Here is a 26422-nt window from a genome sequence, read left to right as displayed (position 1 = left end):
ATGAAGACCTGCATAGTATTTATTTTCCTACTGGCTGCAGCATTCCCTTTATCTGTGAGTAGCAAAGTCATTATTCCCGGGCTTCAATGAAATTTTGAAATGCACAGGCATACCGTAATTATTCACAATTCTAACTGGATACAGGTCGAAAATAATCGTCATGGAAAACATAGGACTTCCCACAAGGCCAAAGACAAGGTAAAGCTAACAAAAATGCTTTGTTTTGTTGAAAACATGATTTCAAATTCTAAATAGATTGTATTCTCTCTGAAATAAGGACATTGCCGTTGAGGAGGCCAACAAGGCACCAGTCTTACCCACGTTAGTGACTGTTGAAGCCAGAAATCAGGAGCAGGAAGAAGGGGAAGCGAGCGCAGAAGACAACGCTAACGCCGAGAAAAAGCACAGCAAATTTGAAAGGACAAAGGATAAAAGCGAGGCGGTTCTATTGAGTCAGGAGGAACTTAATGACCTTCTCCAGAAGGAAACAGCAGAAGAAGAAGAGATGAATGAAGAAGGCACCACAGGTGTAGATGAAGAGGAGTTCAGACAAACAGCGGAAGTGCAAGAAGAAAAGTTGGAAATGAAGCAAGAGGAGCGTGTCCAAAACAAGAGTGCAGGAGGTGGTGAAATGTTGATGAATGAACATAAAGAGTCAGAAGATGAGATGGAACTCAAGGAACATGAAGAAGAAGCTACTGGAGGAGAACATGCTGCTTTGTTAGAAGAATCTGAAGGCAGCACAGAGTCCAAGATACTGTCCAGTCTTGACTACGCTGGTGACAGCGCAATTGTGCCACCACTACGGCTAATGCTAGCCAAAGTGCAAGCCCTCAGAGATGACGTAAAGCCCGTTTCTACATCAGATAACAAAGAGGATAAATATGATGGCGGAGTTATAAATGATGATGTGATGCAAAACACAGAAGGGGCAGAATACCATGGAGCAGCAAGTCGGGATCAGATTCAAGACAACAAAGCCAAAGACTCAGAGACAAAGCTGGCTGGAAAGGATGAGGAGAAGAGTGAGGATGAGAGTGGAACTAATGCCAAGGGAAAGACAAGGAGACCAAAGAAGAACCAAAGTGCTAGGAAACACTTGCCGCAAATGGAGGAAAAACAAGTTGAGCAGGAGCAGAACCAAGAGGTGCCTCAGGAGATGCAGGGAGGACACGATAACAGCACAGCCCAGAAGGCAAAGAGGAGAAGAGCAGGACAATGGGTATGGCATACGTGGTGCAACCTCCTAAATTCAACACAATTATCTCACGCTCTCGAGCTGAATTTATTCATAATCGGCTCAAAATGTCACCATCACAAAACCTTTATTAACGCGAAAGCGGGGACGTCAAACGTATGGATAGAGAGCACCTGAAATTGGCTGCTACTCATGAGTGGACTCGTGATATTGATGCACTCGTAAAGGCTAAAACATGTCAAGTTTCAGGAAGAACGTCAGCCTAATTCAGAGAAATGCTGTGCCACCTTTGCACTGCAGTTCTGTGATAATAAATATCTCCGGTAGAAATATTTCAAGGCGTTGAATATTGTAAAATATCAGTCAACAGCTTCAGTTCGAAAGAGGTTGGTTTGGTGGGAGCCTTTTATGTTTTTTTTTCCATGCACTGCCACAACTTATATGTATTTTTATGTATACTTTTTTACAAGGTAGGCGGATAACTGCACACTCTTCTGGAATAGTTCCCACTTAGTTGAGGTTGTAAAGATGAATGTGGACATTTATATACATTTAAAAGGAGTTCTAAAGCTGTTTTATAAACAGTACATACAATATACTGTATAGATTCACTTTGATATGTAAGTTACACAATGCGTAAATGGAAAAAAAAAAAAAAAAAAACGGATTCATACTACGTATTGTTGAAATTGCATTCATTTTTGTTCATAAGATTTGCAACAACATTTGCAACAATATAATACTCAATACAATACATGGAATATTTTCCAAATGTATTTCTCATTATTTGAACCCAAAAAACCATTTGGAATAGTTGTGATTTAAAGTTTATTAAGCCCCGACTATACTCTTTACAAACCCCAATACCAATGAAGTTGGTGTAAAATGTACATTAAAACAGAATACATTGATTTGCAAATCTTTTTCATCCAACCGTCAATTGAATACACTACAAAGACAAGTTGCCCTAGATTGCCAAAAGTATTTGCTCACCTGCCTTTGACTCACATATGATCGGAAGTTACATCCCCTTCTTAATCAATGGGCTTTAATATGATGTCGGCCCACCCTTTACAGCAATATCAGCTTTAAGTCTTCTGAAAAGGCTTCCCACGAGGTTTCGGAGTGTGTGTAGGGAATATTTGAGCATTCTTCCAGAAGCGCATTTGTGAGGTCACAGAGTGACGTTCGACGAGAAGGCCTGGCTCTCAGTCTGTACTCTAATTGATCCAAAAGGTGTTTTATCAGGTTTAGGGCAGGCCAGTCAAGTTCATCCACAGCAGACCCTGTCACCGACGTTCAGCCACTCTCGTCAGTGATGGCTTTAATACCTTTTTCTGCTGCCCTCAAGTGGGACAAACAGTTATTACATGAGTCCATCAAGGACCTCCTGAAGGAAAGGGAAATGATTGACTTTCCCCTCATTCAATATGGTTTCATAAGAAGGAGCGTATACATTTACACATCTCAAGGTTATGTGCATGTGTTTGAATGTTTCCCTATGTTTCACCCCACAGGGCCCTTTAGTAGGTGTGAACCCAGTGCAGATAAGGGCCAAAGTGGATCTCTACCCGAGTGCCAGGCCCTCACCTCCCCCAGAAGCCCCTCCTGGTTGGTGTCTGCCTGATACAGCAGCATTCTACATAGACTCAATCTCTATACCAACAGTCACAGTGGAATCTGCTGACTGGAGTATTTTACTAACAAACTTCAGCATGAGCAGAGCCGTTCTTGCTTCATGGCTGCAAGCAAAACACAGATCTCCCAAGCTTAAGGCTGAATGCAGACAGCAGGTTGGATTTAGTCGCTGTACAAGCTCGAAGGCAGACGGAATGCAAAGGATGCTGTGTTGTAGTTACAGCTCATTGCTTTTACAGCAATCACAATGAAATAAAGCTAACTCGTCGGAGAATGACATAACTAATATCAAGTCAAGTGCATTCATATGCTCTTTTTTTCCCTTTCAGATCCATGCGATAACTTCCGCTGCAAGCGTGGGAAAATGTGTAAGCTTGATAAAGATAATAAGCCAAATTGTGTATGCCAGGAACCTTCGGAATGTCCCTCCAGTCTGAATGATTTTGATCATGTAAGTCTGAACTACAATACTGAAACAAGATTTGTGGTTTTTTTTTTTGCCCAACCGCATTATGTAGAATGAGCAGCAATTTATGCATTTAACAGCATAAGGTCAGACAAAAACGAGGAGGCAAATAGCAATATTTTTTGGGGGGGATCAATTGTAACCCAAATGGCTAAATGGAAAATCTATCTTTCCATTTTCTAAAGCAACAGTGGCGTGCAAATGTGTGCGTGCCCGCCCACGGGAGTACAGAGGGTTGCTGACAGAAATGTTTATCCCGATGCCCGGGACCACCCCCAATTTGCACGCCTCTGTCAGACAGTTTTTTTTTTTTAGTTTTCAGTTTACCCAACATGCATGTTTTTGATCATGGGACATAAATGGAACAAACGCTACACAGAAAGGCCCGAGCCGAGATTTGGACCCTCTCGACAGTGAGGCAGTCGTGCTAACCACTACCATACTGTGTTGCCTAAAGAGGGTTAGGTTGCATACAATCTATGCATTTGTATTTGTATTGGTACTTACAGTCCTACCACAATGTTTTATGGATTTTTTTTTTTTTTTAATCTATCAAAAAAACAACAACAACAACACCTCTCATCTTCATAATTGAATAATCTGACAAACAAGACAAGGGTCTATATTGCTGATTGTCATTGAATTTCTGAAGGTTTGTGGGACAGACAACAAGACGTACAACACATCGTGTGAACTCTTTGCCACTAAATGCAATCTGGAAGGCACCAAAAGGGGACACAGACTTCATCTGGACTACACAGGACCATGCAAATGTGAACATGGGAACATTTCACTGAAAGCCTGATGCATAAAAAGTGAATATATATGACCTTGAGCTCTCTTCTTCTATCTCGCTCAGTGATACCGCCATGTGTGGACACAGAACTGGTCCAGTTCCCGCTGCGAATGAGGGATTGGCTGAAAAATGTGCTGCTGCAGCTTTATGAACACGACTCCGTGTCCCCCGGCTACCTCACCTCCAAGCAGCGATTCAGAGTGTGTTAAACTTTTACTGCTCCAGCTTTATGGCAACTATCACAAACTTTGAAAATGCTGCCTTTTCTATCCCTCCAATTCTCTGTGTGGCATATGATTATCATACACCTTAATTTCAGTGACGCGCGGTGAGGTTCACGATTGGTTGAGGCACTGATCACGTCACATGACTGCCAGTCACGTGACGTCTGGAGCTCGATGAAACTCGACTCAACACTGCCACATGCTGGTTGTGGCACCGTACATACCAGACTCCACTGTGCACTTTTCGTGGCTTTTCTGGTCGATAATAAAGACTAAATGTCACACACTTTCATGAAATATATTGGACAGTCTGTTAAACGTCAGTAAGTGCGGTACATGTGTGATAAAACGTATATTATTGGCGATGTAATGAGGAAACACCAATGTCTCTTGTGTGAAGCCACGGACCAATCACAGCCTGCCGAATGGATGTGTGCGTGGTCTCTTGAAGCATCACGGGAGCGCTGACTCAACGTGACTCGGAGCTGCGCTTCCTATGCATTTGAATAGGAAATATGAAAATTCAGCTATTTTAATGACGAAATCGTTGAAATGATTGGATTGAAAAAGAAAATCGTTGTAAAGTACGGACCATAGAACTAAAATGGAACAATTTAATGTCATCATAATTTTGTACGATTCACATGCAGTGGAAAGGAAAGACCGGCAGGGGGCAGTGAGGCTCTGCCTCACTTGCCTACCCTGACCGCACGTCACTGCTTAATTGGGAAACCTAACAGCTATATACACTATAATACATGGATTCTAAGTTGTTTGGTCTGTGTTTTACAGGTGAAGAAAATCTTTGAGAGCGAGAGACGTCTTCGTGCTGGTAATCACTCTGCCGAGCTACTGGCTCAAGACTTTGAGAAGAACTACAACATGTACATCTACCCAGTCCACTGGCAATTTGCTCAACTGGACCAGCACCCCTCTGACAGGTCACTTTTATTACACTGTGTGGCATGAGCAAGGCCAGACTGAGTTTTCTCATGTTATTTGTTTTATTGTTCATCGTTTATCATAGCTATTGTACTGTATAGCAGTCGCACTGTACTGCATTTAGGAACAAATTGCAAATTACAAATTAAATTTGTATCTCAAAGCGCCACTTTCTGTCTCCTGCAGCAAACTAAGGTAAAGAGACATCACAAGGAACATCTCAGAAAAGTTAAAACAATAAAAACAATTCAAAGAGTGGTCACTGGTAGTAATTGTGTAGAGGTTTATACATGCAGCGGCCAGAACCCCGATCGTTATGGCATGGTGTCCACACACACACACACACACACACACACACACACACACACACACACAACCAAAGAGTTCATGGTCTTCTCTCCCGTGCAGGGTCTTGTCCCATTCAGAACTGGCCCCGCTCCGGGTCCCTCTGGTCCCCATGGAGCACTGCACCTCTCGCTTCTTCCAGGAGTGTGATGCTGACAAGGACAAGCAGGTGACCCTTACAGAGTGGACCTCCTGTTTTGGCATCAAGAATAGTAAGTTCACACTCATTCATGTTCAGTCTGAAATGAGTAAACAAGGTCATGGAAGAAAACATACTGTATACTGTCTTTATCTTGAATAGAATCATTGCAGAAGTGCTATATTAGGATCCGTGTAAAGTTATTACTACATACTGATTAAATGTCTGAAAGACACCATACTATACCATACCATACTATACTTTACTATACTATCCTGGTTTGGTTATTCTACTTAAGACTTGATGCATATTATTGGTACATTTAAAACTATTAATGCCAGCCATTTCCTCTCTCCGCAGATGACATTGATGTCAACCTTCTGTTCTAAGCCTCACTTTGTAGCTCATTGACAGCGTCACCACATGACATATGCTCCAGCACATCTTTTGTTTTCGCCAAGTAATCCATGAACGAGGGGTTGGGCTAATCTCTTCATTTTTCTCAAATTCCAATTTTTTTTTTTTACCTGATTGACCTTAATTAATATACAGTATGTTGGACAAATGCAGCCTTTAACCGTGTGGGCAAAGTTTGGGGAAGCAATGACTCTGCTTCAGTGCAGAACAAAGATAGCGGATCAGTGTTTAAATGAATGGACAAACATGAGCACAGTTACACTTGAACATCTTGTAGAAAGCTGTTATAGATGCAAAGTGAGATCCATTTTTACTTCTTGTATATGTAACGACCTGGTCTGCTAATACATTACATCGGAGAACAACATGCTTTATTTTATTTTCTACATTTTGATACTATGCTGTATTTTAGATGCCACCGCTAGAAACCATTTTGAAAGTTAGAGTTAAACCTGTTTATTTCTGCTTTCCAAGCTGGGTAAACATTTAGTGGAGGATGTGTTGCACAGTACACTGTAGCAGGCTTCATAATTACTGTAATTGCCGTTGAATAAATAGATCCTTTGCAGCGTCCGGTAGCTTGGAAAATTGCTTCTGAACTATGTGTTACTTACCCTACCTTAGAAGGTGTTTGTGTTTGCACCCTGTGGCATTAAAAGCTGAATGGAACACACATTATGTTGTTGCATCATGTTGGTGACTCTCTGTTGACGCCCAAACATCGGTCATCAGTTGAAGATGTAATACTGTCGTATATTTTGTTTGTGGATCAAGCCTCAAGAGGCCGCAATGGCGTCAGCAACGATCCTGAAAAATATTAAGCATTATCCAGATGATTGCAGTGACATTCAGCACTTCACTCCGATTGGTCCAAACTTAGAGATGATGACCCTGCTTGAAACAATATAAGCAGAGAGAGGAAATCAGCCTTTCACCTTCTGCTGCCTCATTGTTAAAAAATGTCTTTGCTATTGCACGGCATGGATTTGGCTGTAGTGTTGGACGGTGGTTTGTCCTCAGGACGTGCTGAGGCATAGCTCAACAGACAGGGACCAGCTTCAGGAAACAGTGTCAATCGTGCTCAAATATTGACCCAACTTGATGGATTGCAGCAGGCATTTTCATGTGCAGATCTTTGCATTGGCATTCGCTGGATGGCACACAGTAAAATGAGGATTCAGCGGCTGATAGCAGCTTGTCACAGAAGGACTCAACCACCCGTTACGCGGATGACGATGAGAGCAGAAGATGAAGATGGAGAAAGCGGACACTGAGGAGAAGCAAGACATACTGTATGAAGCCCACAAATGAAAGCATTCTCCATTCCATTTTATCAATACTATTATGCGTTACAATCATTGCAATGATGACCATTATAAAATCATGAGCCGAGTAGCATGATTGTCACTTTTTAATGTTTTCAGAACAAGAAAAAAAAAAAAACACAACAAATTCAAGAAACAAACAGGAAGAGTTCAATTGCCTTGATTAAATCATTGTGGATTATCAAGACCTGAATGACTGAGGATCGACACAGACAAAAAAAACAAAACAATTTTCAGCAAGTCGTTGGCGTGCTTGAGCCTTTACCAGCTGACTCTGGTCGAGAGGTGGGGTACACCCTGAACTGGTCGCCAGCCAATCGCAGGGCACAAATAAACAAACCACCATTCGCACTCACATTCACCTCTATGGGCAATTTGGAGTCTTCAATGAACCAACCTTGCATGTTTTTGGGATGTGGGAGGAAACCGCAATAACCGGAGAAAACCCACGCCCGCACGGGGGGAGCAGAAACGCCACACAGGCGAGGCCGGATTTGAACGGGGGTCCTCAGAACTGTGAGGCAGATATTCTAACCATTCGCCCAATATATATATATATATATATATATATATATATATATATATATATATATATATATATATATATATATGTGTGTGTGTGTGTACAACAGAGTAAGTCATTGTTTAGTACATTTCACTTTCTCTTTAAAAGGGCCAGATTTTACACAGAGTAAGTAAATTTGTGAGTAAGTTGAGACGAGGTCGTTCCGTCAGTATTCAGTATATTCTTTACGTGAAATTTTTGTTTGGCGGTATGCCATGATGTTTTTCTCATGTAAAACGCACACCTTGTCTCAATAAAGCTGGGTTACGCAATCTCTGGGTCTCAGAATGCCGAAAGACTGAGTGCTTGCCTCCCCCAATTGTTTTTGGTGTGAGAGAGCAAACAAATATTCATGTACATCTCATGAACACATCCTACAACATTTTATTCCAAAGAAGTTTTCCTTGTTATTAAGCTTGTATCGTGATTAAACAATCAAAAACGTTCGGGTAAAAAGTCGACTATATTCACAGGCAAACGAGTCTGTAATTAGTTTAAAGGCCCAAACACGGACTTCCACCACAAAGGCTGTTTATGTTGTTTACTGTGGTCTGCGAAGTCGGCAGGCAAAAAAAAAAAAAAAACGTAAACTTTTGTCCCCAGACAACCTCAGTGTGGAAAACAGAAGCAGCTGACCACACCTAAAATATGATGGACTTAAATACATTGAATAAATTCAGTATGATGCTGGTAAAAGCTGTTCAAATGTCATAGCAACACGTACAGTATGTACATATCTCTTGCTCTGCCAAGCTTTTTTTGTTTTGATTTGACTCACGTCAATAAAAATTGAACTGTAAATAATCTCATTGCAAGCACCTGCAAGTTTCCTAGTGTTTACTGTTTTCCTAAGGCAAAATATGAACAAGGTCATTAAAATACCAAATCTGGTGGCAACCTTTGCACAATATTGTATGTGTTTTGCTGTTTATCAATGCATACAATTTTGCATCAACATTTTGTGAGCTCGTTTTGCTGCTTGTCACTTGTGCAATCGTGTTTTTTTCATGATTTAAGCTACAAAAACATTTGATGATGATTTTGTATCATTGTCTGACCACATTTCGGTGCATTAAGACGTTAATGATCCAGTACAGACATTAGTGGACATCACTTGATCGTTCAAGTGTACCGAACCATATTTGAGTCAGAGAGTTGAGTTTTTTTCTTTGCTGTTTTTTTTTTTTCAGGTTCAAATTGGACGTCCTGCAAGCAACAGCAACGAGGTTGATATTTTCTTGTCTTTAAGACCATGTCACTTTTAGTCAGTTGCGAGGTCGTTTTGTCAAGTCTAACCCTATCTTAATGCTTTCAGATACTGAGACTGAATGGACTTACTCTTGCAACTCTTGGACAAACGCAGGTATAACTACTACTCCACTCTCATCATCGGTAAATGTTTTATGTAAGATTAGGAAACTAAAAACATTCAGTATCTGAGCCAATCCTCTTCAAATCTTCCAGGGTTCTTCACTATTTCCCCAGTATGTGCCCGAGGTACTGCTCACGCCACAGTTTGTAAACATGAACCCTCAGCGGCGTAGTCCACATGGCTCCCAGAGATCCCAGCTACTTGTTCCCACACAGGGCAACCAGCTGACACTAGTGATTTTCCCCAACATTCAGCAGGAGATACTTGGGCCCCAATATTCCAAATGTCCCTCAGCTGAACCAAAACCCTGTACAGGTACCAAACCCCAATTGTTTTTTTACCGAAGCTGCGGCATCCCAAAAAGAATGACCGCCATTTCTAATCTCCTTTCGATAGTTCCGCATTTCCAATTCCCATCTTTCGGGTTTCCTGCATTCCGCAGACAGCAGGTATGAGATGAAAGCCAGATGATATTGAGACACTCAATTTATTCAGGGACTCTCTGCAGGCTTAAGCGGAAGCTCCGTGTCATCCACAGGCACTCCCGTATTTCGTGGCTCCTTATGGATATCCTCAGCAGAGGACCGCTGTGCTGCAGACCAATAAGGCACAGCAGAACCCAGCCACAACCACACAGAGAACGTTTCAGGTGAAATGAGCAGAATGACATGAAGTCAAGAACACAGCAGTCTGGTTTCTGTCATAACAGCTGCACAAGAACGAGCTCATTCATTTCATTTCATCTCTTTTTCATGACAAATTACCACAAAAAGACATTCCATTACATCCAGCGTATTGAGTGATCTTGAGTGATCTTAACATGATCATTAGCAACTGACATTAATCTTGCGTGACCAATTTGTTGCCAGGGTGACTTAGTTCAAAACGCGTTATCCTTGGGGCAGAGGAACTTGCTGAATCGAACAGCAGATATATTGACATTGATTTTGTAATTGAAGCACTACTACCTTGTAGTCCATAACAACAACAACAACAACAACAACAAAATCAAGTCATTATGTCCCTGTCTCAAAGAATTAGTCATGACAGATCCTTAAGTGTGGACAACAGAATTAGTATTTCAGTACAAAACATTTTATTTAGTCACAGTTTTTATTGTAATAGAGATATGTTTTCTCGGCTACACTCACTCAGTTCGGTTGGGTATTACACATAGAAATACATACATGCTACATATACACGTAGGTTTTGTCAATGTTTATTGTCTTTCACAGGTATCCCGGCCAAAGGTGCACTCAGGACAAGAGTCGCAGTGAATTGCAAGTATAATATAACTGTGATTCCCGGCCAAAGCGCCGTGTCACACGAGAGACGTTGGGAGAGATCATCGGGGGTGCCACAGGAAATAATCCAATTGCACTTAATTTGTCTGAAATTATTATTCATTAATGAGAACTTTATCTTTGTTCATCTGTCCCATCCATGTATAATGACAGGAAGAACAATTAAATGCTCGTCCATTAAATGGGAGAAAGTAGAATTAACCTGCGTATCCACCTGTTGCCATTCGTACAACCGAATAAGTCATGGCCTCCTTGTATTTAGTGATACAGGCCCAGACTCTGTATTGAGTAAGTCACTGTGTGAAGAAATTGAGATGAGATCATCATTATTTCAGTATTTATACTTTTTGTGACATTTTTATTTGTATTTTGTATTTTTCTTTTGATAGGTGGCAGTGAGATTTTTCTAATGCAAGATACGGTGCCTCGGCTCATTAAAGATTGGGAAACACTGCACTCTTGCTTTGTGACTGGAATAATAAAACTGAAAATGAAGGTACTATTTGACAATCTGGATAGATGGAACACAGTGACCTCATTCTAAATTGTGTGAGCTTATTTCAGACGTGGCCAAAAGGCACTGAGAAACAGTCAAGCACACTTCCTCCTGATCCGCGCGGTGACACGAGGTATATATATATATATCACTCTGAAACTATGTTGATTTCTCCCATCCATTCCGCACAGCAAGATCACGCTAACAATGAAAAGAATACATATCACTATTGTAACTATTATGATTCTGACTCGTCAAATTACAGTTTGTTCACGTTAACTGAGCGTTGACTGTTAATTTACCTGCGAATGATGAATATTCAAGTGTTTTACAATTATTAAAAAAAAAAAAAAGTATGACACTGTTGTAATCCGTGAATTTAGAGCTAATAATTACAAAATGCTAAAGACTCATTTAATCGCTAATTTATCTGCAATAAATGACCATTTAACAGTATTTTACAATTATTATAAAATACAGTAAGAAACAGGTACTGTTGTAATTCACACTTATTTGATCACAATTCGTTAGAAATGCTGTTTAATGCTGTTAAATTACAGTTAAAATAACCGTAAATTGTTAAATGACCAATTCAACTGTGATTTTATCTGCTAGGGATGACAATTTAACAGTATTTTACAATTATTATGAAATACAATAACATACTGTGGTAAATTCACCCTAAATAAACAGCAATTTGTGAGAGTGCAGTTTACAAAATGGATGGCTAGATAGGTAATTCAACTTTACCAAATATATTTCAATGACAAAACTCTCGTAACATCCGAAATATATTTCTTTAGGGTTAAACCTTTTGCATTTCCATTTATTTTCTTGCAATTCCAATCTTGTGTGCTTCACTAGACTCGCACCTCCCTCTTCCTGATTGAGCCTTGAATTCCAGAAAAAAACAAAAAAAAAAAAAAAAACAAGGTGATTTGCAGCATCACTAAACATCTTCTTTGTGCGGTGGAAAAACACATTTTATTTGTACCTTTGTATTTCTCGGGAAATTAAACTGTAACTCTCTCGCTTTCTTGCGGGACTCTTCTTGCTGTGATGCCTTTTAATAAAGCTTAATGTAAACTGTTTATCATGTTGTTATTGTGAATTGTAAGATGTATTTGAACATTCTAATTGAGGAATGAAACGAATGTTTAGCTGCTCTAAAAGTGCTGCATCACACCTTATATCCAATGCTTTCTTCTTATGAAAAGCAAAAGAACCACAGGGAACAAATTCCAGATCATTGAAGTGGACCTGAATCGACCTCTTTCTAGTCAATAATCTTTTTAGTCAATAATTGTTTGGGCCATCCTCCTCTCACTCACCATTGGTCAAATAACACATTTAGATAAATTACCAAATGCACCGTCATTGAGATTGTTTATTGACTGATTATTTGAACATATCCTGTCAAAACTATCATCATTACTTATGTTGCAGAGACTCATACATTTGAATGTTTTTGTCTTATAGCTATGGTTACAACAAAATTATTGACTTTATTGTCCTGTAGATAACAGAAAAAATGCTGAGAAACACAAAGCTATTGCTGTACAAATAAAACAAAGTCATAAACCATAACGGCAAAGCACATAAAATGCCTTTGAAATATTTCATTGAAAAGTACCATAAAAAAAAAAACATCACTCTCAGGGCCACATTTCCCATTCTGTAAAACAGAACAGGATATTTTTCCATTTCCCATTTCAGAATCAGAGTCGGAATCAGAATCAGAATCCTCCTTATTTGCCAAGTATGTCAAAAGTACACAAGGAATTTGTCACCAGTATTTGGAGCCGCTCTAGTATGACAAGAGACAGCTATTTTGACAAAAGCACGCCCGTGACCCTAGCGAGGATAAGCGGTACAGAAAATGGATGGATGGATACTTTTGAGAAATAAAAACACATTCCTGGGAGTTACTTAGCCGCTCGCAACCTAATGGCAAGATGGTAGAAGCTGTTGGAATGTCTGCTTGATTTCGTTTGTATTGATCATTAATGCTTACCTGAGGGAAGGAGGTGGAACTATGTCAGCGATATAAGAATATGGTAACCCGTGTAATATTCTATGAAGAAGTAAAAGGACCCTAGAATCGCATCTCAAGTCGACAGGGAGCCAATGCGGGTTGGCCAGAATGGGGGTATATGATAATTTTGTTGTTGTTGTTGTTGTTGAGGCCATGATTATTGTGACATAACTCCTCAAGTTTTCCTGCTGTTGTTGAAGTCGCGCTGTGAAAATATCCTTTTTCTTGCAGTAGTTCAATCACCTGCTGAGACAAACTGACGGCAGAGACAAGTTAGCCTAAATAACGCCAAACGCATTGCAATTCAAGGAAGATGTATTGTTTTTCAAAGTTGCGGACATACTTTGATGTCTAACTGCACGCTATACTTAGAACTGGATCCATTATGAATGAGCCAGTGACCATTCCGCCGGAGGGCCCCCTCAATCCCCACCTCCTCACTTCACGGCACCCCACGTTATTCAGCCAGTAGCTCACACTACATGACAGACATTTGAGCACAAGTTTCCTGCTTGTCAGATAGCCACAATGCTTTACGTTTCAACATATTAGGGTAGCCTGAATAGCACAACCAACATAACGTGGGAGCTCAAATAACAACGGCGAGTTGTCCCGTAAATTGTGGCCTCCGGGGAAGATGCCTTTTCGGGGTGTAAGCGTGACTAGCTAGCTAAATGGGCCAAGTAATTATACCTAGCTAATTCGCAATTGCACCTGATAGCCGCTGATGCGAATGAAGGCACCCGATTTCTAATATAGTGGGAGGGGAATCTCCGGCCCACTGGGCACCATTTTAGCCACACCCAAAAAATTGAAATGGTCTAAAACACTTCAACGCTCCACAATTTAGGACTACGCAGTTCGCAGTATTTGCACGTATTCGTCAGTTATCTTCAAACATGTCCATCTATACGTACATATGTATTTAAAAACACATCTCTGAATTCACTTTACAATGTTGCATCATGTTTGTCCTAAATTTAGTATGGGCCTTGAAGGACTTCATCCGTCCATCCATCCATTTTCTGTACCGCTTATCCTCCCACCCTGTCTTTATACTTGCAAGTATTGAGACACACATTTCACATTTCTCAATACAACCCTTCTTAATCACGCTCGACTAAATCCAATACAGCAACTGTGTCACAGTATGTTCCGATCTTTCAAGGTACAAGGTACTTTTATTGTCAATTCCTCAATATGCGTAACACATACAGAGGATTGAAACGATGGTACTCAAGGGCCCGCGGTGGTACAAATAATAACATCAATATAAAAGCTAAATAAACTATAGCATATACAGAACAAAAATGAGTAATTCCCTGTTTTTGTTTTTAATCAAATAATGATCAAAATTCACCTTTATTTAATTGTCAATTTGCAAATTTAAACATATGACATACTTTGGGAGGAAATACAAATACAATAATACAAATGTGTTGATAGGCAAGTCGAAAAACAAGCACTTGGGCGTTCCCTGCAGACACCACAAAGTCGCCTCATTTGTCATCATAACACCACTTAATTCCTTGTGGCATGTGTTTTCAATTTTGGGGAAAAGACAAAAGGCAAGAAAAGATACAAATGTACATATTACAAGACTTTGTATTTGAATGCAAAGAATGTAATCTGGGAATTCATGTCGCATTAGTTCAGGTTTGTGCAAATATAGGCTACAAATGACTGGATTGGGGTGACTAATTGATAAACACCTTGCAATGTTGAGGTGGTTGATTTCCTAATAATTGCAATGTGCTAACAGTTATGTATGTGCACGTCAGCTCCTCCTCTGTATATAATTCAAGTTTCACTGCCAGATCGCAACAACATTCTCACCAGCTTGTCGACTCAACAAGACTTGACTGTAATTGTCTTTTTTCAATTGTCTTCTAATTTCATTTCATTTTTTTTTTTTTTTGTCGCAGATTGAATTTTGAAGATCGATCGTTGTATTTTTGTTGGAACAGGTTTGATGACTGTAAGGATGCTGAAAGTCGCACTTGCGCCGGGTTGCCTCCTGAGCCTCGCTTTGGCTCACCCGGTAAGTGCATAACGTAAGAATGCAATTTCATTTTGTCCAAAAACCTACGCTTTAAATGGTAGAGAGCTGACCGAAGGATCGGATACTGAAATGCTTTACTCAATGGACGTAACATTAGCACCTTAAGCCACTTTGAAATGATTAAATGACAATGTGGCAAACACACTTTTGGTGAAGCAAATGGCCATATTTTGCGGAGTGTTGTGCCAGCGCTCGTACATTTCTTACTGTGTTGCTGTTATTGTTTCCACATGAGCACGAAGCCTCTGCTGGCACTGTGGCGTCCATGTAGCTCGCTATTTGACATCATTGCTTGTCACAGAAACATACAAAGTGGTTAACCACAGGAGAAACAACGTTGACTTTAAAAACTGTCAGTGCACATGGTGATGAGTCTCTCACTGCTTTGAATAGCAGTCCGAGTGACTTCATATAACTGTTGATATTCTTCCTTTCTCAACTTCTTTTGGAACCAATGCAAGGAAGCGGAAAACCAACAAACAAGCAAACAGACAAATTTAAAAAAATGATCTACATTCTTCGCTGAGCTGATGTCACCTGGCAGTGGTTTGACCTTGACTTTGCAGGCATACTTTCCCCCCCAAAAAGTCCGGTTAAATTCAGAATTGTACAACAATTGTTTGGCAGTGTTGCGCATGAACTTCCAAAATGTTGCATTTATTGCAAGAAAGTAATCATTTATCAAACGTATTACAATGTTGCTATCTCAATCATCTGGTATGGGTTAGACCACTTCTTCGTAATTGAGGTACTTTCACTTTGCAATTTAAGTTCCTTCTTTTTAGCAAAACGTCAAATTTCTTTCCATTTGACTTTTACAGAGAAATCAAAATAACAATGAGCAACAACATCTACTTGCCGCAGCACATTGTCCTTGCAGTTGTGATGTTGCCAGGCTGCAAACCCTTGCTGTGTTCTCCGCATGATTGCGTGGGTTTTCCCAGGTACTCCGGTTTCCAACTGCATTTCAAAAACCCGCATGTTAGGTTAATGGAAGACTAAATTGTCCTTGGGTGTGAATGTGATTGTGAATGGCTGTTAGTCTCTATGTGCCCTGCTACTGACTGGTGACCACTTCACGGTGTACAGTCAGATGGTATCGGCTCACCCGTGACGCTAACGAGGATCGGCGCAACAGAAAAATGGATGGCTGGATGAACATTTGCTCGCCAGACATTATGTGCTACTGAGAGCGGTCCAGATCATAATCCTTGCTGCATATCAGGACTTGCCCACACTACACACACCAACCAAAAATAGTGCATCAACAATGACTGACGTCCTTATGAGATCAACTGACCATTCATTCGTTATTTTGTGACTTTGTCATCAGGCAGACAAAGCACCCAAACGCCTTGCAAGATCCAGCTCTGACTCGGACTCGGACTCGGACTCGGACTCGGACTCAGACTCTGACTCCTCCTCCGATGAGATGAACGTCAGTATGAGATTATTAGGCCTTTCTTACTGAGTAATCCCTTTGTTATTTTTATTTTTCATGTTTTACTTTTCTTAAAGGTTCCCCTGAGTCAGAGTCGGTTGCTGCAGTTGATCCAGAACCTTTTTACCCTCCTCCAAAAAACCACGCCCACCACCACAACCTCGACAGGGGCTACACCTGCTCCAGTTGGCTAACAACAAGCGACCTGTGACAAACATTGTGACTTAATGACACCAGTCACGTTACGCCGAGAACCAACTGTTTTTCTTTTCACACCCACCGCTCAATTTAATTAAACATCATGCATGGAAAATGATGTGTGTCGGAGTTATGTGTTATCAGCAAGGCTTCAGCGCTACTTTCATGAATAAAAAAAATATTCTAATCGCATACCAAAGAGTACCTGACTCACTTGTCCGGTTTCTGTGTCATTACTGTGTTTTTGGATAGAATTGTTGCATTTATTATATACAGTGTAAGTAATAACTAGAAGTAATGATCTTTGTCTATCATCCTTTAATGAAGTTTCTTCATTGCTCCTTCGGTTTCTTTCCAACCCTTTCCGTGGTAAAATAAACACACATACTCGTGGAATCATTCGGTAAAATATGCATACAAATATTTGTTTTGATCCGAATCCAAACTACAGTAGCCGTGGGAGTAGCGACGCTGTTTTCAACATTGAATAAGCCACAAAGTCGCCGTGACTTCATACTGGACATTATGGGATGCAAATCGAGCACACCTTCCTTAGAACAGGAACTGGTAAGGTCGAGGCAGACACAGATGTTAAAGGCAATAGACAAGGATAGTATGATTCAATTTCATTTTTCATGCTGGGGATGAGCTACAAAGATCATCTGGTATTGCTGCATAGTGATAAGAACTGAATAAGAAAAGACAATTACCATTTTTTTGCACTCATGTCATGTCACGTCTGGGGCTCAGTATGTATTTGATTACTAGAAACATATTATATAATGGTAAAAGAGCTCAGCACAGTGCTGAAGTGTTCAGCAGGTCCGCCTCACAGTCATAAAGTTCAGGATGGAAAGTTCCCCCACCGCCTTGCGATTAACTGGCAACCAGTCCAGCGTGTACCCCGCCTCATGCCTAAAGTTAGTTTTAATCGCTCCATGTGCGCTGATAACCAGAGAACTAGATTTTTTTTCCCCCACATAGGAAAGGGTTGTTTCAGTTGCTATCTCGGCAAACCCCTTCCTTTTCCCTATTTGTTATGTATCTGTCAGGTATCATCAAAGGATGAGTACTTTTAGTTTGATCATATAGTCGTTGACATTATTGTTAAAGAGATTACAAAATGAACAAATAAAGTGTCCTGACTTGACATGGGAAAGCTGCTTTGAAATTAGAACAATTTTAAAATTGATAACCACCCGAGAAACTATTGGACGTTCCATAGGAGTTATTTTAAAATTACATAATTCATAGTTCAATAGAATACAATATTTATTGTCCTTGCACACTCTGCAGTGAAATAACCACCCTTGTTTATGTTTAGCCTGTGTATTAATTTTTAAATATTTTTTTAAGGCATCCATCTAGCGCTCAGTGAATCCAGATAACTGTTTTGTGTCAGCACGAATCCATTGTGTTAATGTTGTAGAACAAAGTAAACCGATGCCATGGGATACATAATCCATCTATTACACTCTTTCCCAAAATGGAGTAACTTCATCGAAATTGAAGAGGGATACATTTTAGGTCCATGTTACAACCCCAAGTTCCGAATAAAACGGCAGTTTCTGCTCCCAGCTGTGAGCTGTGCTCTGCACACACACACACACACACACACACACACACACACACACACACACACACACAGAGTTCAATTTAGCCACTGGCGAGATATTCAAAAACAATATTGCAGCACTTACTGGTACAGTATTGGCTCTGTTCCCAATTGTAGCAGCCATTGCATGTTGGAGGATCAATCTGGCTTTTTCAGAGACTGTTATTTAGAATGAAAACAATGTGTCCGTGCACACCAAAACACAACCTTTACGTGGTCAATTGAAAAACAATGTTTTTTTTTTTTTTTAAAACCACAATAACCCCATCGTCTCCTTGTGATTGGTTTTATTCAAGAGTGAGCGAGTGACAATCGACCAAGAGAGGAGTTTAGGCCTGTATGGGAGGAATAAATGAGGATGACATCAGTCCAACAGTCCTCTAGTTGGTTTTCAAGCCCACTTAAAGGAGACGTTATGCACATGGCTGGTAATATCTCATGCAAAATGTTTTTTTGTTACCATGACAACTGACTGGCGTGGGGGGAGGGGGTGCCAGGGCATGCAGCATGCGAGCGGCAACTCGGTTTTACATTTAGCAACGTCTCAGACGCCTCTTGCAAAAACATTTCACAAAGTAATAAGCAACAAATCTTGTGAGTTTTCGTGGCATTATTGGAGACTTTGTGCAGACTCGCTCCAGAGCAGGAGAGTTTCACCTCCCCTCCTCCTACCAGCAAACGAGCACCCAAGATTTCATTCCATTATTACCCAAGGTGGCAGCGTTTCATCACAGAGCCAGCAAATTTTCTTTTTTTTAGGTGTTGCGCGTAGTATTGGCAAACACAAATATACCCCACCCCAAGATCAGCAACTTAGACAATCATTTCAGTCTGTGCTGGTTATTTGAAGCTAAGGCTGTTAATATGTGTAAAACACTGCAGCTCAATTTGGAAATTGTCTAATTGGTCAAAGAAATCCTACAATGCTCCAAGGCATCTACTTAGGGTTAAATTTTAACTTGGATAGGCATTTAACCTATGAAGGTCGAATTGCTCCCTGCGTCCCATTGCCGCTCCCGTGAGCTCACACCTAAGGCTCAAACAGCCAAATAAACCAATTTCCTCTGCATGACACAAAGCCAACTAAATCTCATTTTATACACTTGTACGTCCATCCTGGTGGGAGCGCCAAGGTTTCGCGACTCCCCGTCGAAAAGCCTTTCTCTAGGAGAAGAGGAAACGAGAGGGAGCCATTCTATTATGAAACCATAATATTCTACTCTAGATAACATAAGACAACACCGTTAAGCACATAAAAAAGAATCCATTTCAGATAAAAAAATCATCGCTGTTGGGGTGGGACCACGCGCCATCAAATCTCAATGTAATTTGGGACACAAAAACAACTGTCACATTAACCCTCAATGAAACACTTATTGAAGTTAACTCTTTTACAACTCCAATAACTACAGACCCCCCTTGGAACTGTTCCAATCATTGAACATAAACAGTATAATAAATATCAAATCAAGCAACGGTCCCCTCCCAAGAGCAACTATTGTGCAATTATAATTTATATATATATATATATTTATATATATATATATATATTTATGCATGTTGCAGTTGACTTGCGGTCCAATGGTCCATCCATCATCTGTATCTGTGCCGGCCTCCTGGCCATCGTCCCCGCGAGACCGCACGTGTGGAGCTCGGCTCTGTAAGAACGAGACCTCCCAGCAGTAGTATTCAAACCATCAACTATCCTGCTACCCCCACTTAACCCCATATTAATACAATGTAAATTGGTGACAGTCTTAGCCAAACTCGGATATGCAATTTGGAAGCCCACATGTGGCTTCCCAAACATTCATCTATCACATGCATATTAGGAACTGTATAGTTCCTAATAGTGAATTAACAATTCACTGTAGCCTTCCAATTATCTTTATCCCCCAGCTATTTCAAATGTTTTAGCACTCAGTCATACTCTAACTTGAATTTGCCTTAATTTTCTCACCGTTCCCCTTTTAACCCAATGCGTCTTTTAGACCCGAGTTCGGACATGACTGCGTCATCTCGTATATAGTAGACCCCAAAATGTAATAACTCATTATACCATAATGACTATATCTTTATTGTTAATGTCAACATCCATATCTCTTGACTCCGTCTCTGAATAATTATAAAATCAGCCGCGGTGTTAATAGATGTTTTTTAATTACTTCCCCTCAATTCAGCGTCATTGTGGCGCTTATGTACTTACCACCATATCATGTGAAATTCCTGGACATTATTACATTAGACATTATTCCTATATTTGTCATACTGCGGACCCCACTCGACATGCACCATTTATTCCTAAGCTTTCATCTATCCGCTGTCCCCTCGTGGAGACAGCTTCTCTCCTCCATCTAACCACCTGTGATGAACCTACTTAAACCAGAAAACTCCAATAAAAAGTATAGTGTTGAATCAAAGATCGGAATTGGAATGCGAACCTCCCTTTGGGATACATTATCAATCAATTTGTCCACTTTACCCGGGGCACACTTTGTCAACAGCCGTCGCTGATCCACTCGACAGTTGATGCTGTCAGTACAGCAAAGGTCCTGAAGGCTACCAGCACAGCAAACACACAACAACAGGAAGACAAAACGCAATCGACATTTAAACAGGTCGTCTTCCTCGTCGCAGAAGCCCACCTGACAAGTCCTGCAAACAATCCCTGTAATAAATTCATCACAACCCCGCAGAATCTGCTCTTGCCAGGGGAGTGGACTAAATTATTCCTGTCCACACATTCCAGAGGAGGGACAAATCGGCAATTGTACCCAAACATTGATATTATTCCCCAAGTCATGGTTAATAGGTTTCACAAAAGGGTTAAACAATGTCAATGGAACAAAAATCTCAAAAATCAGCGATAAGTCAGCAATCCAACAACCTGCAATACAACACATCACTGTCAAGCTGCCTCCTCCTGGGTCTCCTGAAAAATAAGGTTATTTCCAGAAATCAGAGAATTCCCCCCTTCATCATGTACACAGTTGCAAAGGTCAGTCATTCAACAGTCTGTCGAGACCATACTGGGTCGTTACTGGAAGTAGATGTCGACTGACTGAGTGTCTTGTCAGTCACAATCAGAATCAGAATCAGAATCAGAATCATCTTTATTTGCCAAGTATGTCCAAAACACACAAGGAATTTGTCTCCGGTAGTTGGAGCCGCTCTAGTACCACAGACAGTCAATTTACAGAACACTTTGGAGACATAAAGACATTGACAAAAACAATTGTGCAAAAAGATGCAGAGTCGTCATAAACATATCTGATGTCAACATCATCTCAGGTGACCCCACAAAGTGCATAGAAGCCTTCTCCATATGCGCAAATGTGACCCATTGGTGCTTCAAATCACGGATAAACTAACGGTTAGAGCTCCTAATAAAGGGTCATGGGGACAAAGGTACTTGTACTTGTACTAAGTGTAGAAAAAGTCACCATGATGTGACCTTCATATAGACTAATACTGACGAGTAGAAGTAATAGTAGATTGAGTTCAATGAAATAAATTGGGAGTTGAGGTAGATCCATCCGTTGAATGGAATTTTATTCCTTCATTTTGCCAAGACATTTTGGAGAACTATAATTTTCAACTTTGAGGCCCAGTGCATTAAGCAAGGGCCTTCAAACTAATTCACTGCCAATGACGGCTTTTGAAATCAAATATCTATGTTAACTGGGAGGGCTGGCAGTGAATGAGTAGGAATGATAGGACCAAGTTAGTGTGGGGGAACTTGAGAACCCTTACCTCAACCCTATCAAAAACCTGTGAGATGAACTGGAGTGATCTGCAACGGCGCCATCAGGGCGTGGTCATGGGTGGCCAAGACCACCCTCATCAATTTTTTGGGCATCCCACTGGCCCCCCGATGTTTGGCTGCGGCCAACCCACCACCCATCGACAAAGGCCTTTGACCACCCCACCGAAGAATATTTGGAGGTGTCCCTGGTGATCAATGATGTCACAAATGTTCTTCCCATGTATGGGTAAAATTCCCACTCAAACAATACAAATGTTATGGGAACTCTTCCCAAAAAAGTGGAAAAGTGTAGACCCAGTCCATATTTTGTTCAAAATGTTGCACAATCTTTGTCTATCCATCCATCCATCCATCCATCCATCCATCCATTTTCTGTATGGCTTATACTCATGTAGTGTAATTCCAAAGGCTGATGAAATTGCATCACGCCTATTTGTCTTTTTTCTTGAGCCAACCCCATGTCTGATGTAACGTGTATTCAGTGTATTGAAGCCACTGAAGCTATTTAAAAGCTCGAGTTTCCGGGAAGGTCCGACTTCAAGGCTAAATCCAATCACTGTAGTTTTCATTCATTTTTTAAAACCACTTTTCACACTCGTTCAGGGAGCTTTAAAGTTTCAAGCCAAAGATGAAGTTCCTTTTTCTTTTGTTCCTCTGCTTGATCCACTTGTCTGTCACCGTGAGTACAAAAACATCACCTTCATCCTTCTTTTCGTTGCCTTTCTTTGACTTTAAATGTAGCTGATACAATACTCCCACAGGGGTGTCATCACCAAAGCAGTAGCGAGTCTGACAGTGAGGAGTCTCACAGTCATGAGGTAAGGCTGACATTCTGGACAGAGATGGTATAAAAATGATCTTTTATGAGTGCTTGGATGATGCCGTGCCATGCATTCCCTTGCTGGCCTCTGTTTCCCAATTTATGGCCGCCGTCTGCACCTGCCCCCCCTCGACATCTACTTCCAGTAACGACCCAGAGAACAGGCCCGCAGACCCCACAGACCACCAAGGACCCGCAAGGAGACAACAGATGACATTTTTTTTTTTTTTTTAATATTCTAAACAACAAGGTATCCATACTGATACATTAATTATGATGATTACTGTATATGTGGAGTAGAATGTTATCATATTGAAGTGATGGTTTGGAAAATTACAGAAAAACACTCACTCTGCCATGAATTTATGAAATGGGACAGTATTGAAAATTTATTTATCAATGTTGAATGAGGGCGGCACGGTGGCGACTGGTTAGAGCGTCAGCCTCACAGTTCTGAGGACCCGGGTTCAATCCCCGGCCCCGACTGTGTGGAGTTTGCATCTTCTCCCCGTGCCTGCGTGGGTTTTCTCCGGGCTTTCTCCGGGGTTTCCTCCCACATCCCAAAAACATGCATAAATTGAGGACTCTAAATTGCCCGTAGGTGTGACTGTGAATGCGAATGGTTGTCTGTTTGTATGTGCCCTGCGATTGGCTGGCAACCAGTTCAGGGTGTACCCCGCCTTCTGCCCGATGACAGCTGGGATAGGCTCCAGCACGCCCGCGACCCTAGGGAGGAGAAGCGGCTCAGAAAATGGATGGACGGATGTTGAATGAGGCGGGACGGTGGACGACTGGTTAGCACATCTGCCTCTTAGTTCTGAGGACAGGGGTTCAGTTTAGCACTAGCTAACAATGTAGCAGCATTAGCTTATGATAGTAATGTTATAATAATGCTCACGGAAGCTGTCAATATAGGGTGACTTTTAGATCAGTGATAGATCTTAGTCGTTGTGCAGGGGTACTCAATCAAGTGTCCAATGGAAATTTAGGCAGTTTTCTAAACTATAGATGGGAAAGCATAGACCACACAGCATGGAATGGTATAATGTGTTGTCATATTTAACATGTCAGGCATGCCCACGCAAACGTTCAGGTTCAAAAACGTCATCTTTGCTTCATCCTTCTCTGCGCTCAGCATTCCATTTATCATGACTCAGCATCATTTCCTCTTCCATGCAGTACAGTACATTGAGCCACAGCAAAATGACAGCATACGTATATGCACTGGTGGTAGTGAAAAAAAAATAAATAAATCTCATCTCATAAATAAATGAAATGCAGGCTGTAAGTCAAGGCCCTACTCATGACTGTGCATGTTTCAATTACATCAATGCAATGTGCTTTAGGCAGCTGAGGTCAATTATTATTGCATGTGTTTTGTGAGCACAGTAGCACTTGTTTCCCAAAAATCCCTTAACTGCTTTTGAATCATCAGTCTTTGTGCACTGTGGTGTTTGAGTCCATCATTGGGAATCTTTTTACTTTTTTAATATTAAGTGATATTTTTGCATTACCGCTGACACTTCCCCCCTGGTCTTACATTTATTATATTATATATTCTGTCTACAAAATTCCTCAATCATTGAATTGTGGTTATCTATGCATGAGAATGATTTGATTAAAGTATATTAAGCTTTTGGTGAGAGAAGAACCCTGCTCAGTGCACACAGAGAAAGGGAATCACGCATGCATGCACACGCACGCACCTACACACACACACGCACACACACACATTGTTTTATTAATCAGCATTCTTTGGAATGGGTGCAGTTTTCCCATTTCATCCCACCCAGCTAGTGACGCTGCCCGCATTATTTTGACACCACTAGTGAGATAATGACACATCATCTGCACCCACAGGTGCTGATGTGATGTCTATTGAACTGCAGCCATTCCAGCCGTATCATGGTGGAAAACAAGCAGTAAGGGGATTTACTGGATTTGTTGTTTCACATCACGAGCAATGCATAAGATCATGCGGCCGCCTCTACTTTTATTGAGTTTACTCTAAAGGGCTCCGATAGGACGACCCTTGAATGCATGCATTGATCCATAGGGGGTCAGCCTTAAACAATATCTCACAGCCTTCAATCGGCTTATTCGACTTTGAAAATATTTTTGGGTTTGTCATAATGTCATCGCTGCTATGCATCCTGAAGGAGGCGCTGTTCAAACTCAGGTTGCTCAACGTGTTGATGCCATGAAGCAGAAACCTCAGTCTCAGTCGCCGAGGACTGAGTCACCCACTTTGGACTAGCTGCAACAAAATTCTCACTTTCTGCCTCAGAAACACTCTACCGTGGTGCCTTGCGATACGAGTGACTCGACTTATACGTTTTTCAAAGCAAGAGCCACTGTATGGTGGCAGTGAACTCAACTCAGACAGGCAGATGTGCTCACCAGTCCGCCATTGTCCCGCCCATTATTATAATTATTATTTGGAAGAATACACGTTATTTTTACGTTTGCATGAGTGTTTACAGTTCCAATATATCTAACAATGTTACTGTGGTGATAAATATTGTGTAAACGTGTAATCATCACATTTCTATGTACGTATACATCAATACTAAAATTGCGCTCTCGGTATTTCAATACTGATAGTTTCTCGATTCCAGTTTCTCTATTGTCAATCATTTATTGTCATTTATTGAAATGCATAACTGATTTAAAGTTTAAATCATCTCTGAGCAGCTATTGGTGAGCTAAACTGTGAAGCTAACCTAGCTAGCTTGCGTCAGACAGATGAAGGTGGACCTCGTAGAAGTTGTGCCTTCTACAGTAGTGACGCACTACAGCAGAGGGAATCTGTACCACTTTTCTAGTTGTGTTTGATAATCGTGGTGCTCCATTGGTGGACTAAAACTGAAAGTTATTGTTCAATAAATAGAAAATAAACCTTTGCACATAAAAATACTAATTTGTGTCCATTATTTATGTTGCTGGTTTTTATCTATAGTCTATAGTTATTATCATACCATTCCACTATAATACTATTATTATAATATTTCATATGATTTTATTATACTGAATAATTCTTATATGGACAATGTATTTTGAAAAGAAATGTACAAATATAAGCCTAACTACTCTGCAATAGTGGTTTGAGTTGAACATGGAATTGACAAATATTTTATCCTCATCTTGAAATCTGATCTTTATTGGCCAATAAGATTATCAAGAATGTTTGAAGTAAGTCGGTTTGCAGGGCAGAACGTAGACCTTAATGCGTCGCAAGAGTCACCGTTCTGAAATTGA

The 26422-nt window shown here is 40.7% G+C and overlaps 1 protein-coding gene across 1 annotated transcript; it reads left to right on the top strand.

Moving 5' to 3' along the window:
• Nucleotides 1–6185, top strand: sparcl1 (SPARC-like 1). The gene is made up of 10 exons (XM_061679805.1): nucleotides 1–54; nucleotides 145–198; nucleotides 278–1222; nucleotides 2716–2809; nucleotides 3166–3287; nucleotides 3955–4075; nucleotides 4162–4298; nucleotides 5115–5263; nucleotides 5673–5821; nucleotides 6109–6185. The coding sequence occupies exons 1-10, from the start codon at nucleotides 1–3 to the stop codon at nucleotides 6135–6137; spliced, it is 1854 nt and encodes a 617-aa protein (XP_061535789.1). The 3' UTR covers nucleotides 6138–6185.
• The last annotated feature ends 20237 nt before the right edge of the window (nucleotides 6186–26422 follow it).

This window comes from Phycodurus eques, chromosome 6 (assembly GCF_024500275.1).
Source record: "Phycodurus eques isolate BA_2022a chromosome 6, UOR_Pequ_1.1, whole genome shotgun sequence".
NCBI classification, from domain to species: Eukaryota; Metazoa; Chordata; class Actinopteri; order Syngnathiformes; family Syngnathidae; genus Phycodurus; species Phycodurus eques.
This window is presented reverse-complemented; position numbering and strand designations above follow the sequence as displayed.

Excerpts from the sequence above, each read along its gene's own strand:
- sparcl1 (XM_061679805.1), top strand. The coding sequence starts at position 1 with ATGAAGACCTGCATAGTATTTATTTTCCTACTGGCTGCAGCATTCCCT. Across the intron at positions 1,223-2,715 it reads GGAGAAGAGCAGGACAATGG|GGCCCTTTAGTAGGTGTGAA; the intron begins GTATGGCATACG and ends TTCACCCCACAG. Across the intron at positions 5,264-5,672 it reads GACCAGCACCCCTCTGACAG|GGTCTTGTCCCATTCAGAAC; the intron begins GTCACTTTTATT and ends TCTCCCGTGCAG.